General features: G+C 44.9%; 1 protein-coding gene across 3 annotated transcripts in view; it reads left to right on the forward strand.

The window, feature by feature from the left end:
- The window catches only part of LOC132896664 (cyclin-dependent kinase-like 5), a 201651-nt gene that overhangs the window by 46841 nt on the left and 138027 nt on the right, over positions 1 to 16783 (forward strand). For all 3 annotated transcript variants that reach the window (XM_060937649.1, XM_060937651.1, XM_060937650.1), the window contains exon 3: positions 15723 to 15757. In XM_060937649.1, the coding sequence (XP_060793632.1) occupies positions 15723 to 15757 (35 nt within the window). The remainder of the gene's footprint in view (positions 1 to 15722; positions 15758 to 16783) is intronic.

Here is a 16783-nt window from a genome sequence, read left to right on the forward strand (position 1 = left end):
AACACGCTGATATGTGCAGCCATTCATGCTTCATGCTGCATTGAGCCGATGAGACAGGAGGTGCGCGCAGGCAAACTAATCGTGTCTCTCAATCACTCAGCACACACCCAATGTGTGTGTGTGTGTGTGTGTGTGTGTGTGTTTTCATCATGATCATGGCTATGGAGAGGTCAAGATAATCACACATGCACAGAAAAGGTGGTCTGTCACTGTAGCATAACAGATGAGCTCTCCATCAGACGTGGTTTGTCTAGAAATTATTCAATTTTTTTAATAGAAAACATTTCGTTGCACATGATTAGACTTGTGTGATATTGATTTGTTTTCTGCTTCCAGAATTAATAGCGGGCGGCACGGTGGTGTAGTGGTTAGCGCTGTCGCCTCACAGCAAGAAGGTCCTGGGTTCGAGCCCCGTGGCCGGCGAGGGCCTTTCTGTGTGGAGTTTGCATGTTCTCCCCATGTCCGCGTGGGTTTCCTCCGGGTGCTCCGGTTTCCCCCACAGTCCAAAGACATGCAGGTTAGGTTAACTGGTGACTCTAAATTGAGCGTAGGTGTGAATGTGAGTGTGAATGGTTGTCTGTGTCTATGTGTCAGCCCTGTGGTGACCTGGCGACTTGTCCAGGGTGTACCCCGCCTTTCGCCCGTAGTCAGCGGGGATAGGGTCCAGCTTGCCTGCGACCCTGTAGAACAGGATAAAGCAGCTAGAGATAATGAGATGAGATGAGAATTAATAGCATAAAAAATAACAGGAAAATGAACATTTCTACCATTTCAGGTCCAAGGAGAGTTTATCTGACAAGATTTCATAGTTTAAATCAGAAATTATCTCATTATCTGTAGCCGCTTTATCCTTCTACAGGTTTGCAGGCAAGCTGGAACCTATCCCAGCTGACTACGGGCAAAAGGCGGGGTACACCCTGGACAAGTCGCCAGGTCATCACAGGGCTGACACACAGACACAGACAACCATTCACACTCACATTAACACCTACGGTCAATTTAGAGTCACCAGTTAACCTAACCTGCATGTCTTTGGACTGTGGGGGAAACCCACCCGGATCAGAATTTATATTCATGAAAAATTAATAATTTGCCGTGTCTGCTGATCATGTCGCTAACTCTAAGGGTAGTATCTCACTGGGCTGCGACAGCCCGCGACTAGTTGGAGACACAACAGTTGCGATAAAATATGCAAATTAGCGACAATTTTCACTTGGAATCACACTGAATTGATATTCGCATATTTTACCGCAATTGTTGTGTCTTCAACAAGTCGCAGGCTGTCGCACCCTGGCTTTCCCTCGGCAGGCAGGGAAGTAGAGGAAGCCTCACGGAAACTGACTTGAGAAGGGTTCGCGACGGCTTTGCGACACCAGCGACGCATTTGCGGCTATTTTGAGAGAAATTTTTTTGCACTAATTTTCTGAACGTGTTCAAAATTTCAGCGACAAAGGAGCGACGCTTTGCGACTCATGCAAGGAAATTGAGAAGCCCTGCGAATGTTTCAAGACACTTTTGAAACTCTCTCGCGAATGACGTTCGCAATTTGTCGCAAGCTTTCGCAGCCCAGTGAGATACTGGCTTAACAGTTTCAGTGGGACTGTTGCTAGGATTGAAATTTTACATGGCAAACATGGACAAGTGGAGCGATACAAACGGCGAAACCTCTCAAAAGAAGCCAATAAGCCTTTATTTGTCAGACATACACTCAAGCACAGACTTAAGCACACAGTGAGATTTAACCTCTGCATTTAAACCATCTGAAGCAGTGAACACACACTTGCACACACAAGTGAGCTATGAGCACACACACATACCCAGAGCAGTGGGCAGCTATGCTACAGCGCCCAGGGAGCAGTTGTGGGTTAGGTGCCCTTGCTCAAGGGCACTTCAGCCCAACCTCAGGCCAAAGCTGCCCCATGTTAACCTAACCGTATGTCTTTGAACTGACCCAGGGAGAACATGCAAACTCCACATAGCACACTGGCTCAAACCCAGAACTTTCTTGCTGTGAGGCGACGGTGCTAACCACTGCACTGCACCACCACGCTGCCCTCACTGAGGCGATACTAAATCAAAGCACACTTGGAACACCGCTCGTCTGATCAAATTAGTAGAAAAGAACTAACTGTTATATAGTTTTCAAAAATCGCTATATTGCACAAGCCTACCTGTGGTAATGGATCGCAAGATGATCTAACTCAGTCCATGAGTAATTATCTGTGTTTGATTCATACTAGGGTTGTCAAGCAGTTAAAAACACTTAATTAATTATATGCTTGGTACTTGGGCGGCACGGTGGTGTAGTGGTTAGCGCTGTCGCCTCACAGCAAGAAGGTCCGGGTTCAAGCCCCATGGCCGGCGAGGGCCTTTCTGTGCGGAGTTTGCATGTTCTCCCCGTGTCCGCGTGGGTTTCCTCCGGGTGCTCCGGTTTCCCCCACAGTCCAAAGACATGCAGGTTAGGTTAACTGGTGACTCTAAATTGACCGTAGGTGTGAATGTGAGTGTGAATGGTTGTCTGTGTCTATGTGTCAGCCCTGTGATGACCTGGCGACTTGTCCAGGGTGTACCCCGCCTTTCGCCCGTAGTCAGCTGGGATAGGCTCCAGCATGCCTGCTACCCTGTAGAACAGGATAATCGGCTACAGACAGTGGATGGATGGATGGATGGATGCTTGGTATTTAATTTGTCTAAATTAATCACATACATCAATACTTGCCATAAAAAGCATTTACAATAAAAATATTCAATATTTATAATACAAGTGCATCCTCTAGTCGATAGTGCATCCTGTTTTGCTCCCTTTTCAGTGTCGTACAGCTGCTGGATTTTTGGACAATTGTCAGAGGACGCAATCTGTAAAGCCTCCGCTACCCCCCCTGTCCTCTACCACTGAAATGGTCCTGCAGTGCATCGCAATCTAATTAGCCATTGAGTTGGTTAATCTGTCACAGATTAACACACAGTCAAACTGAGGGAGTGAAACTGAGAGTAGATTTACTCAGCTTGTGTCTGAATGCCTGTTCCTGTGTGGCTTGATGAGAATGGTTATTCACCATTTATGCTGCCTCGACGTGCTTGTCGGAAAGTCCAAGTTCCCAGAGCATTATTGCTCCCTTCACATGCTGTTGGAAGTACGGTAAATACGAGTTGCTGACTTGGAAGCAGAGATGGGGAGTAACACATTATGTTTACTCCGTTACGTCTACTTGGAACAAGATGCTTTTATTTATCACATGTACACTCAAGTACGAGGCGAAGTGGCCACGTGGTTAGAGCGCTAGACCACTAAGCGAACGGTCCCCTGTTCGAGTCTCGCCTCGGACGGTGATCTGGGGCTCGCCTCCTGTCCACCCAGCAGTGAATGGGGACCTGGTGGAAACACTGGGGAAGTTAAAGGCGGCGAGGAAAGGAACTGGCCACCCTACCTCACCATGCCGACGGCCTAGACAGAGTGTGCTCTCTAACAGGCACTCCCCAACGTACGTACGAAAAATGTACATGGGACTCTTTGACTTGACACTTAAGTACAGTGAAATTCCTCTTCTGCATTTAACCCATCTGAAGCAGCAAACATGCACAATGAGCACATACAAGCAGTTGGGGGTTAGGTGTCTTGCTCAAGGGCACTTCAGCCCAAGGTAACCTAACACCAGAGGAAACCCACACAAACATGCAAACTCCACACTGCCGCTTTTCCACTACCAACGCGGCTGAGTTGGGCTGAGCCGTGCCATGCTGAGTTGGGCTGAGTCGAGCTGAGTGGGGCTGTTGGAGTTGCATTTAGACTACAACCACGCTGAACCGTGCTGGCTGGAAGTGGGTGGACACATTGGGTGGAGTTAGCAAAAGTGGGTGGACGTCACGTGATGTCGTTAGGTGGTGCAAACAGTGACATCAGTGGCCTTTTAAGCGGTAGTCTCACGACCTGGATAGTAAACAATAAACATGGAGGACATGGAGTCGTTAGTGTTGCTGGTCTTGGTTCTGTGGCTTGTTGTCACAAGCGTATAGATGAGGCGAGGCGCATAAGGCTTCAGAAATTCTCGTAATTCGTAATTCTTCTTCTTCCGGCTTTACGGTGTTTACAGATCCCAGCGTGCTCGCAGGGCGTGTGTGGGCATGTGAGGACACGCCTCCTCACCAATCAGTGCACAGGGGAGTGTCTCCTCATGCCCCTAGCCCCACTCGGCTCGGTTTGGCTCGCTTCAGCCCTACTCCAAAACCGTGCGAGTTTTGGGTGCTAAGCAGGGCTGAAGCGAGCTGAGTCGTGCTGCTCTGAGGTAGTCGAAATGCGAGCCGTGTCGGGCCGAAGTGAGCTGAAGCGAGCTGAAAAAGGGTAGTGGAAAAGGGCCAAATATAAGAGCCCCCATCAGCCACTGGGCTCAAACCCAAAACCTTCTTGCTGTGAGGCGACAGTGCTAACCACTACACCACCGTGCTGAGCTTCTTTTTTACTCAGGCTCAAGTATTTGTTTTGGTAATTACTTTTATGTCTACTTGAGTTATTATTATTATTATTATTATTATTATTATAAAGTAACAATACTTTTTGGGCGGCACGGTGGTGTAGTGGTTAGCACTGTCGCCTCACAGCAAGAAGGTTCTGGGTTTGAGCCCAGTGGCTGATGGGGGCTCTTCTGTGCGGAGTTTGCATGTTCTCCCCGTGTCCGCGTGGGTTTCCTCCGGGTGCTCCGGTTTCCCCCACAGTCCAAAGACATGCAGGTTAGGTTAACTGGTGACTCTAAATTGAGCGTAGGTGTGAATGTGAGTGTGAATGGTTGTCTGTGTCTATGTGTCAGCCCTGTGATGACCTGGCGACTTGTCCAGGGTGTACCCCGCCTTTCGCCCGTAGTCAGCTGGGATAGGCTCCAGCTTGCCTGCGACCCTGTAGAACAGGATAAAGCGGCTAGAGGAGATGAGATGAACAATACTTTTTGCTTCCTCTACCCACCTCTGCTTGGAAGTTGTGCATGAAAGCCCCCTAAACTTGTAATCTCAAGTAGGAACTTCGAAAATAATTTTGATACCCGAGTTCCTGAGTTGGGATGACCAACCTTTCAGTATGCTGGAAAAGACGAAATTTTGCTCTGACAACAAAGCACTTGAACATGACATATTCATAGTTTGGACTTCACAAGTGGGAAATAGGACCTTCTGAGTAGTGCATGAATGCAGCAAATGGACAAATTGTGCTATGCACAGTGATGTGTAGAGTCATGGAGCAAGGTTATTTTTTCTGTAATTAATTAATTGAAATTAAAGCTAGACGGCCTTTCGATTTCATAAAATCGGTGAAATTTAGTTCCCTCTGAAATTTGGTCATTGTGATATATGTTTATTTCTGTAATATCTCACAAAGTATCAGGCCATTCTGTGGCTGGGAAGTTATTTAATTTGAGGGGATTAAAGCAAACGATGTGCACGAAATCGCTCGCTTCGTGCAGTCAAGCAGACAGAGGAAGTCTGTGTGCGCATGCGCAGATTTACAACCCCAATTCCAAAAAAGTTGGGACAAAGTACAAATTGTAAATAAAAACGGAATGCAATGATGTGGAAGTTTCAAAATTCCATATTTTATTCAGAATAGAACATAGATGACATATCACATATTTAAACTGAGAAAATGTATCATTTAAAGAGAAAAATTAGGTGATTTTAAATTTCATGACAACAACACATCTCAAAAAAGTTGGGACAAGGCCATGTTTACCACTGTGAGACATCCCCTTTTCTCTTTACAACAGTCTGTAAACGTCTGGGGACTGAGGAGACAAGTTGCTCAAGTTTAGGGATAGGAATGTTAACCCATTCTTGTCTAATGTAGGATTCTAGTTGCTCAACTGTCTTAGGTCTTTTTTGTCGTATCTTCCGTTTTATGATGCGCCAAATGTTTTCTATGGGTGAAAGATCTGGACTGCAGGCTGGCCAGTTCAGTACCCGGACCCTTCTTCTACGCAGCCATGATGCTGTAATTGATGCAGTATGTGGTTTGGCATTGTCACGTTGGAAAATGCAAGGTCTTCCCTGAAAGAGACGTCATCTGGATGGGAGCATATGTTGCTCTAGAACCTGGATATAACTTTCAGCATTGATGGTGTCTTCCAGATGTGTAAGCTGCCCATGCCACACTCAATAATGCAACCCCATACCATCAGAGATGCAGGCTTCTGAACTGAGCGCTGATAACAACTTGGGTCATCCTTCTCCTCTTTAGTCCGAATGACACGGCGTCCCTGATTTCCATAAAGAACTTCAAATTTTGATTCGTCTGACCACAGAACAGTTTTCCACTTTGCCACAGTCCATTTTAAATGAGCCTTGGCCCAGAGAAGACGTCTGCACTTCTGGATCATGTTTAGATACGGCTTCTTCTTTGAACTATAGAGTTTTAGCTGGCAACGGCAGATGGCACAGTGAATTGTGTTCACAGATAATGTTCTCTGGAAATATTCCTGAGCCCATTTTGTGATTTCCAATACAGAAGCATGCCTGTATGTGATGCAGTGCCGTCTAAGGGCCCGAAGATCACGGGCACCCAGTATGGTTTTCCGGCCTTGACCCTTACGCACAGAGATTCTTCCAGATTCTCTGAATCTTTTGATGATATTATGCACTGTAGATGATGATATGTTCAAACTCTTTGCAATTTTACACTGTCGAACTCCTTTCTGATATTGCTCCACTATTTGTCGGCGCAGAATTAGGGGGATTGGTGATCCTCTTCCCATCTTTACTTCTGAGAGCCGCTGCCACTCCAAGATGCTCTTTTTATACCCAGTCATGTTAATGACCTATTGCCAATTGAGCTAATGAGTTGCAATTTGGTCCTCCAGCTGTTCCTTTTTTGTACCTTTAACTTTTCCAGCCTCTTATTGCCCCTGTCCCAACTTTTTTGAGATGTGTTGCTGTCATGAAATTTCAAATGAGCCAATATTTGGCATGAAATTTCAAAATGTCTCACTTTCGACATTTGATATGTTGTCTATGTTCTACTGTGAATACAATATCAGTTTTTGAGATTTGTAAATTATTGCATTCCGTTTTTATTTATAATTTGTACTTTGTCCCAACTTTTTTGGAATCGGGGTTGTACCTTCTTCTTCTTTTGGGTTTTACAGCAGCTGACATCCACAGTGTTGCATTACTGCCATCTACAGGTTTATCTTGACCGTGCACTGACAGTTACATCATTCTGTAGGTAAACGAACAGCTGATCACACCGAGGTGCTCGCTGACTGCCGATATTTATTAGTTTGGTCCTGCGTTTCCTTTCCTTCGCAACATAATGTCTTTTCTTCTTGTTTTCTGTTACTGTAGTCGGTCTTTCACGTTTTATTCGCATCCTCCATTTTCCTCTCCTGTTTCAAATTTGTATCCCACAATGCCTTGGGCGAACGGGGAAAGCCCACCACGTGATGCATGATCTAGTACCTTTAATTGGGTCATGGTGAAGCAGGAAAAAATATTGGAGAATTTAGGGCCATGTGGCCCTAAATTCATTAATTGTTCTGTTTAAAAAAAGCTAATAAAATTGGAAGTCTGTGATTCGAATTCAGTAGCTTTCAGTCCACTAAAAAAAATAATTGGGTGTCAGGAAAATTCTTTTTATGACCTAAACTTGAAAAATCTGAAAGGCAGTCGACCTTTAACATGTTATTTTGACAACCATAATTAATATATTTCTGTACTAGGATAAATCTTATTTATTTCAGTTCTTTCAACCAGAGTGCTTCCTGTATGTGCTTCTGCTTGAAGCATGACATTGAGAAGCTGAGCAGCCCCTTTGTCAGCTGGCTTTCCCCTGGAGTATGACTTTAATCAGTTTAATTAGGCCTTTGCCATTCAAGTGCTAATGGAGTTTTAGGCTGAGCTGGGAGCATGAGATGAGACGTGTTTGATGCTGGATGAAGCCGCGTGATTAAATCTGAAAGTGAACATGTGTCTGACAGCTGGCATGACCATGTAGCATCGTGTTTCTTTAGTTCATAGGGATGTCTTTATTATTACTTTGTCTCCTATACATGATCCATATTTATTGAGCAGGTTTAAAAGTTTATAGTGTCATACTCAAAGGACAGGAGTTGATGAGCTGCATCCTCTTCTAACAATGTTTCTAGTGTAGCACCTCATGTTTGCAGCCTCACCAAGAAGTCAGCAAGATGTTGGTAAACGTTGCGGGCGTTGGTGGAACTGTGGCGTTCCGTCCTCTCATCACATGTAAAAGATATTATTCTGTCCACATTCACTGGATATGAGCAGTCATGCACTCTGATTGGCTACTCTACTACTAGGATATCAGCTCATATACCATGAGTAGAGAAAAACAAAATGGTGGCGCGCATCAAGTCAGATATATCATTTTATTATCAAGTATTTAAAAGAAACAGATAGCTCAAAGAATATGTGTCCCGTCCCCCCAATATCTCCTGCTCCACACTCCAGCCCAGTCGGTGGCGGTAATGCACCTTTAAGTTAGTTTGCTAACCGCCAAAAAAACCTAAAGAAGAAGAAAATGGCAGCACGCATTGCTGAACCAGCCAAAATAAAAACTCTACTCGAAAACAAACCCCCCAAAAATACCAAAAAAAGCACAACATAATATGGAATAAAAGAATTCGATGATAAGAACATTTATTTTTTTCGCGGTCCGGTTTCCATCAAATCCTGCGCTCTGATTGGCTGGCGAGCGGGTCCGTATCGTAGGATATGGACCCCGGTTATGGACCACTGGTGACTTGCTCGTTCACAACAACAACAAACATAGTTGCAGTTTTTGTCAACATTTATTTTCGCATTTCTCAGGAGAATAGCATTAATTTTACATCATAGATAGCGATAACGACAGTCTTCACAGCGAAAGCGATATTTCTTCTACCCTGAGGAAGAAGAAATAAAAGAAAACATTTCATGAGAAAGCTAAAAACCTCTAACTGTTGTTAACACCGAGCAAAAACATGGCTGAATCATGAATGACTCCTATTTGTATAAATAGGGGACTACATAGGCGGCAAAATGTAGTTTTTTTCTTGCCATGGAAGTGCACTTGTATACCGAGGAGGAAGCCATTTGCATTACAGCCGTGAATGAGGATTCAAAATGGCGGCTCGGCTCGGTTTTCCCTTTCAGGCGCTCTCATTTTCTGTTAGAATTTCATCTCATTATCTGTAGCTGCTTTATCCTGTTCTACAGGGTCGCAGGCAAGCTGGAGCCTATCCCAGCTGACTACGGGCGAAAGGCGGGGTACACCTTGGACAAGTCGCCAGGTCATCACAGGGCTGACACATAGACACAGACAACCATTCACACTCACATTCACACCTACAGTCAATTTAGAGTCACCAGTTAACCTAACCTGCATGTCTTTGGACTGTGGGGGAAACCGGAGCACCCGGAGGAAACACACGCAGAGAACTTGCAAACTCCACACAGAAAGGCCCTTGCTGGCCACGGGGCTCGAACCCGGACCTTCTTGCTGTGAGGCGACAGCGCTAACCACCATGCCGCCCTGTTAGAATTTGGTAAAGAAAAAAAAAAAAAATATATATATATATATATATATATATATTATTTACCAGCTTAAGGTCGGTCCGTATGGTGAAATACCGTGACCTCGGCCTTGAATACTGACCTCAGCCCAGAGGGTCTCGCTCAGTACTTTCAAGACCTCAGTCACAGTATTTCACGATACGAACCTCCCAGCTGGTAAATAACATGTATATCTTTTTTTTTTATTTTTCAAGAATTATTATTCTCATCTCATTATCTCTAGCCACTTTATCCTTCTACAGGGTCGCAGGCAAGCTGGAGCCTATCCCAGCTGACTACGGGCGAAAGGCGGGGTACACCCTGGACAAGTCGCCAGGTCATCACAGGGCTGACACATAGACACAGACAACCATTCACACTCACATTCACACCTACGGTCAATTTAGAGTCACCAGTTAACCTAACCTGCATGTCTTTGGACTGTGGGGGAAACCGGAGCACCCGGAGGAAACCCACGCGGACACGGGGAGAACATGCAAACTCTGCACAGAAAGGCCCTCACCGGCCACGGGGCTCGAACCCAGGACCTTCTTGCTGTGAGGCGACAGCGCTAACCACTACACCACCATGCCGCCAGAATTATTATTATTATTATTATTATTATTATTATAGCATTTTTCATAAATTGCTACTGGCATTTCGCCGGTTTGTTTACGTCCAAAGCGGAAATGATTTTGCTGGATGTTTTGTTAAAAGTTTTTATTTATTGAATTTGCAAAACATAAAAATAAAAATGCTGATTCTCAAAATCCAGTGAATGTGGATAGAATAAAACAGTTATTCCACTCATGTGGATAGAATAAAACAGTTATTCCACTCGAGCGGCACGGTGGTGTAGTGGTTAGCGCTGTCGCCTCACAGCAAGAAGGTCCGGGTTCGAGCCCCGTGGCCGGCGAGGGCCTTTCTGTGTGGAGTTTGCATGTTCTCCCCGTGTCCGCGTGGGTTTCCTCCGGGTGCTCCGGTTTCCCCCACAGTCCAAAGACATGCAGGTTAGGTTAACTGGTGACTCTAAATTGACCGTAGGTGTGAATGTGAGTGTGAATGGTTGTCTGTGTCTATGTGTCAGCCCTGTGATGACCTGGCGACTTGTCCAGGGTGTACCCCGCCTTTCGCCCGTAGTCAGCTGGGATAGGCTCCAGCTTGCCTGCGACCCTGTAGAAGGATAAAGCGGCTACAGATAATGAATGATGAGTTATTCCACTCAATCTCGTCGTACATGGCTTATAGCCAACTCAATGCTACGCACCTCGGCATCTATCAGCTCATGTACCGGTACCACTCGAGTTCATGGAATAACTCTTAATTATTTGAGTCTGGGTAGCGCCTTTACTATGTGTTGATATGTTTAACTGTGATGTGATGGCATTGTGCTAGCTGGAGAGATATATGATGGCTTGGCGCTGGAATTCATTTTGCTCACTTTGGTCAGTGTTCATCAGAATCAGTGTTCCTGATTCTGGAAAGATGGTTCATTCACACTAAATAATCCATTGTTGAACCTACTCGTCCAACTGTGGCTAAAAAACTAATATCCTAGACATGAAATTTGCTTGTCCTGGGCATTTAGGCTGATTACTGATTTGTTGGCACCTTATACTGTATGCATCCTTTTGTAACAGTGTGAAATAGTGTTATGCAGAAAAGAACTCCGCTGTATACCCGATATACCTGCCTTACGATGAGCTAAAGGAAACTGTCATGATTTTAATCCGAAATCCATGATTTATGAGATTCCCTTCATTTTAATCAGACGACTACATCCTTTCAAACTCCTGAACTGCTGAAAGCTTTCTATTGTATACACAAGCTCTCAGACACCCAAGCTTAGCTAGCATCACTCTATTCAACAGAGGAGAGATTAATGGCATCCTTCCGACCCAGAGAGCATGTCCAATTATGCTCTCTTGGACTCCGAAGGACTCCCATTCTGCACCCAGACACTGAGTTTACATAAAGTCTATACCATATTTTTAACCACATCTTCCATGCAGAGTTGCAAGCCAGATAATGAACAGGACTTTCAGCCTTGCATCTGTAATTAGCGAGGGGAAGCCATGGCCTAATGGTTAGAGATGCAGCTTTGGGACTGAAAGGTTGCTGGTTCAATTCCCCAGACCAGCAAGAATGGCTGAAAGCTATTGAGCTTACATAAAGTCTATACCATATTTTTAACCACATCTCCCATGCAGAGTTGCAAGCCAGATAATGAACAGGACTTTCAGCCTTGCATTGGCTCTTGAGCAAGGAATCCAACCCCCAAATACTCCCCAGGTTACTCTGGATAAGAGCATCTGTTAAATGCCTGTAACGTAAAGTGACTGGCTACAATAGTCTTGGTTTTGCTTACGTTGTCAGTACTGCACAATAGAGGTGCTGAGATATTGATCCAGGCTTGGATGGAGTTTTTCAGTTGCTTTTTATGTAAATAAATACTAAAGCCAGTGTCTGTAGCAATTCTAAATGAATCTGGTGATATCCTGGTCAGAGTTGTGGTGGATCCAGAACCTATCCCAGGAACTCTGGGTATGAAGCAGGTTAAAGATCACCAGGCAATTTTCCAATTTTTCCAGTCTTCAACTATCCAGACCCAATGCAGCCTCAGTTTCCTTCTCTTGGTTGACAGGAGTGGAACCTGATATGGACTTCTGCTGTTGTGACTCACTGACTACGTTTACATGCACGTCCAAATCGAGCTGCTGTTGGTAATCGAGCAAAGGGTCCCAGCAGGGGTGCCAGAGAAATCCAATCCTACATGCACAAGTGAAATCGGGCTATTGTGCAAGGTGCATTGTGCACCTGAGCCACACGTGGCGCTACACGCCCCATCGTGTTGGTACACTTCCGGTTGTCGTCATGAAGAAGAGCTATAGTGTTGCCAGATACTGCTGACGTTTTCCAGCCCAAAACATGTTCAAATCCGCTAAAATGCACTTAAAACCCCCAATCTGGCAACACTAGCAGTTCCGTGTTCAAGCTGTTAGGCTTGCTCTAACAGACTGTATGGCTACAAACTGTCCGGCGCAGACCACTGTTTTGTAAGACAACTTATTTTGCACAATAATATTTTTCTAAAGTCCATTTTTTGCTTACAAAAAAATATTTTTTTTTTTTGCTTACAATTTAACTTATGTCTTAATAAACACACAAAAAGTTCAATTGTTTTGTTTTTATTGACATTCTTCAGATGTTGGACATATATATATATATATATATATATATATATATATATATATATATATACACACACACACAAATACAATGACTTGTTTATATACACAATTCACAGCTATGCAACAGCTGTACAGATGTATTTGGTGATACAGTAAGTGAGCTAAATTTTAACAGTGCAAACAATGCCACAAAAAGAAAAGATTCATGCCGTTGTCATGATTCGTTGTCATGCCGACCGAGGCTGTTGTGTTTCCCGCTTGTGGTCTCGTCACTCGTCACTTCCGGAAGTAGCTCGACAACTAGCTCGATAGGGTTTACATGCACAAAGTAGCTCGGCAGAAATCGCATAATCTAGGTCGTGTAGCTCGATTCCAAGAAATCAAGTTCGGTTCAATTTCAGCCGAATTAAGGTGTATACATGGCATTTTGAACTTCGATTTCAGTCGAGCAACGGCAGAAATTCGATTCTCTCTATGTGCATGTAAACGTAGTGACCGTTTAGTGCATTCTGAGATGCTTTTCTGCTTGCCACGGTTGTCAAGAGTGATGATGTGAGTTCTACAGATATCCTGACAGCTCAGAACAATCCAGCTAGAGAAGAATTCCTCTGTCCTTTCTGATCAACATCGCGTTTCCATCCACAGAACTGTCGCTCAGTGGATGTTTGTTTTTCACACAATTCTGTGTAAACTCCGGAGACTGTTGCGCGTGAAAACCCCAGGAGAGCCGTAGCGTCTGAAGTACGCAAACAATAACTGCTGTTGTTGCTCATCCGCCTCAAGGTTTGACATGTTGTGCGTTTTGAGATGCTTTTCTGCTCACCACACAAATGAGCTCTCTAACGATTTTATGATGTTTTGTGACTTTCTTGGAAGTTTCAGATTTTTTTTTCTCATCTCATCTCATTATCTCTAGCCGCTTTATCCTGTTCTACAGGGTCGCAGGCAAGCTGGAGCCTATCCCAGCTGACTACGGGCGAAAGGCGGGGTACACCCTGGACAAGTCGCCAGGTCATCACAGGGCTGACACATAGACACAGACAACCATTCACACTCACATTCACACCTACGTTCAATTTAGAGTCACCAGTTAACCTAACCTGCATGTCTTTGGACTGTGGGGGAAACCGGAGCACCCGGAGGAAACCCACGCGGACACGGGGAGAACATGCAAACTCCACACAGAAAGGCCCTCGCCGGCCATGGGGCTCGAACCCGGACCTTCTTGCTGTGAGGCGACCACCGTGCCGCCCCAGATTTTTTTTTTCACAGATAAATTTGCAGTCGAATTAATACAGTTGTTATTTTTGACCAAATCAAGCAGGCCCTAGTTGGTCTTCATTTCCTGTTCTGTCTTGACTGTTCTGTCAATTTCCAGGGTCGCGCTTATCTTTTTAGTGCCTCCGCCTATTGTACTGGATGTGTTCTTGAGGAGCTCAGAGTGCTCTAAGCTCAATGCTCCTCAGGGAGTTTGGATTTGTGCCACAGATGTGATGATAGCATCTCTTCTCCCAGCGTTACTAGTGCCTACTGTGACCCATTTACACACACACACACACACACACACACGCAGACCTTATACACATAGTGCTTGATGATCCTATGTCACAGTTCCTTATGTAAAACCTTAATGCCATCTGAATCTTTAACACATATCAGTTATAACCAGTGCCCACTCATATGACTCAGCTTTTTTGTTTTGGTTCACAGAATAATGCAAGCAATCCTGGGTCAGAGCCCTCAAGTGGGTTCTCCAGAGTGCTGTTCTCTTTATTCACCTCAGTGGCACGTTCGCTTACCAGAGAGGTGACCCTCATGCAAATGAACTCATCGATCTCACTCAGCAAACAATCAATTGATTTGTTCGCCGAAGGTCATTTATTTATTAGGCAGCTCATTCATTGCAGGTTCAGTATTGCCCCTTTTCCACCAAAGCAGTTCCAGGGCTGGTTCGGGGCCAGTGCTTAGTTTGGAACCGGGTTTTCTGTTTCCACTGACAAAGAACTGGCTCTGGGGCCAGAAAAACCGGTTCCAGGCTAGCACCAACTCTCTGCTGGGCCAGAGGAAAGAACCGCTTACATCAGCGGGGGGGTGGAGTTGTTAAGACCAACAACAATAACAAGACCGCGAAAGATCGCCATTTTTAAGCGACGAGAAGCAGCAGCTGTACAAACGCGAAGTCACATCACACATCACATCACATTATCTCTAGCCGCTTTATCCTTCTACAGGGTCGCAGGCAAGCTGGAGCCTATCCCAGCTGACTACGGGCGAAAGGCGGGGTACACCCTGGACAAGTCGCCAGGTCATCACAGGGCTGACACATAGACACAGACAACCATTCACACTCACATTCACACCTACGGTCAATTTAGAGTCACCAGTTAACCTAACCTGCATGTCTTTGGACTGTGGGGGAAACCGGAGCACCCGGAGGAAACCCACGCGGACACGGGGAGAACATGCAAACTCCACACAGAAAGGCCCTCGCCGGACCCGGGGTTCGAACCCAGGACCTTCTTGCTGTGAGGCGACAGCGCTAACCACTACACCACCGTGCCGCCCAAACGCGAAGTCATCCATTATTATTATTATTATTATTGTTGTTGTTGTTGCTGCTGCTGCTTCTTCTGTGTTGTTTTTGCTTCGATATTCGTGTCAAGGTTTATGCAAACGTAGCGACGTAACTGACGTATACAGTGACATAACTGACGTATACAGCGACGTAATGACGTGGCTTCCCTTAGCATCGCGAGCTATGGAAAAGCAAACTGGTTCTCAGCTGGCTCGCAGGTTGAACGAGTTGTGAACCAGCACCAGCACTGGCCCCGAACCAGCCCTGGAACTGATTTGGTGGAAAAGGGGTATACGTGTGTGTTTGCAGGCATCAGTGAGACGCTCACTTCCATGATGCTTTAACACATGATAGCTGTGAACTGACACTTTTCTAGTTACCATTTTACATCCTCTCTCTCTCTCTCTTTCTCTCTCTCTCCCATGCAGGAGCATATGGAGTCGTGCTCAAATGCAGACACAAGGTAAGACCCGAGAGCTGTTTATCTGTTTATTTCAAAAATCTAATGAGGCTTTTTGTTTGCATCCTAAATGCCTAAATGTGGACTTACAAAGCATAAAGGTGCAATAGTTTTTTTTTTCCTTACTAGTGCAAATAACCAAGAAACTATGTAGAACATATTACAAAATAATCATTTAAGTAATAGCATATGCATTATTCTATTATGTGCCTGACAGAAAACCCATTTTGAAAACTGCACACTGCTTCTCTGTGTTTATATGGGCCTTAATACTGCACCCAGGCATGTCTCAGATCTCGTTTAGGGGAGAGGCTTGAGGCTCATAATCACAGGTTTGCTTTCACATAGAAGACTTCATTCTAAGCCATGGGACAATTCCGCAGTTCCGTCCGTCACTTTTGTGCATGTAGGTTTGCAAAATGGCAGCCTTTTTTTCTTTGTTACCAACATTTTTAATGATGCTGTCAGTGAAAGCACAAAGGCGAATGCTCCAGTCCTACACAAGTTTATAAATCAATAAGGTGTTCTGTCTCCTCTGCTAGCAATAACAACCTTCTGCCTGCCATTAGAAAGCTTGAAACAGGAAGTAACATGACAAATTGAACCAGTCACTTTACTCAGTATGTAGCAGGCTTGTAGTACTTGAGTTCAGAACTCGGATTCGAGTCCGACTCGTGCCCTAATTTTAAGGACTCGACTTTTACTTGAGCACTGACGACTCGGACTTGGACTCGGACTCGTGCATTAACTGCCTTTGGACTCGGAAATTGGAGACGAGGACTCGGATTTTTTCTTTATTTTTTGAAACATGCCATAATAATTTGGTATAAGATATTTATATCTACGTTAGTTTTAGTACTAATTTCATGCAAGAGTGTCACACCTGTGTGCCTTGGTGTGTGCATCAGAGACTCTCAGGTGCGCTCCGGACAGCGCACGCGCCAAGCGGACTCTCGGGCACGTGCCGTAAACAACTTGCACCTGCACAGGATTAAGGCGCAGTCAGCACGCCTATATAAAAACTGTGAA

Source organism: Neoarius graeffei, chromosome 13 (assembly GCF_027579695.1).
Source record: "Neoarius graeffei isolate fNeoGra1 chromosome 13, fNeoGra1.pri, whole genome shotgun sequence".
NCBI lineage: Eukaryota > Metazoa > Chordata > Actinopteri > Siluriformes > Ariidae > Neoarius > Neoarius graeffei.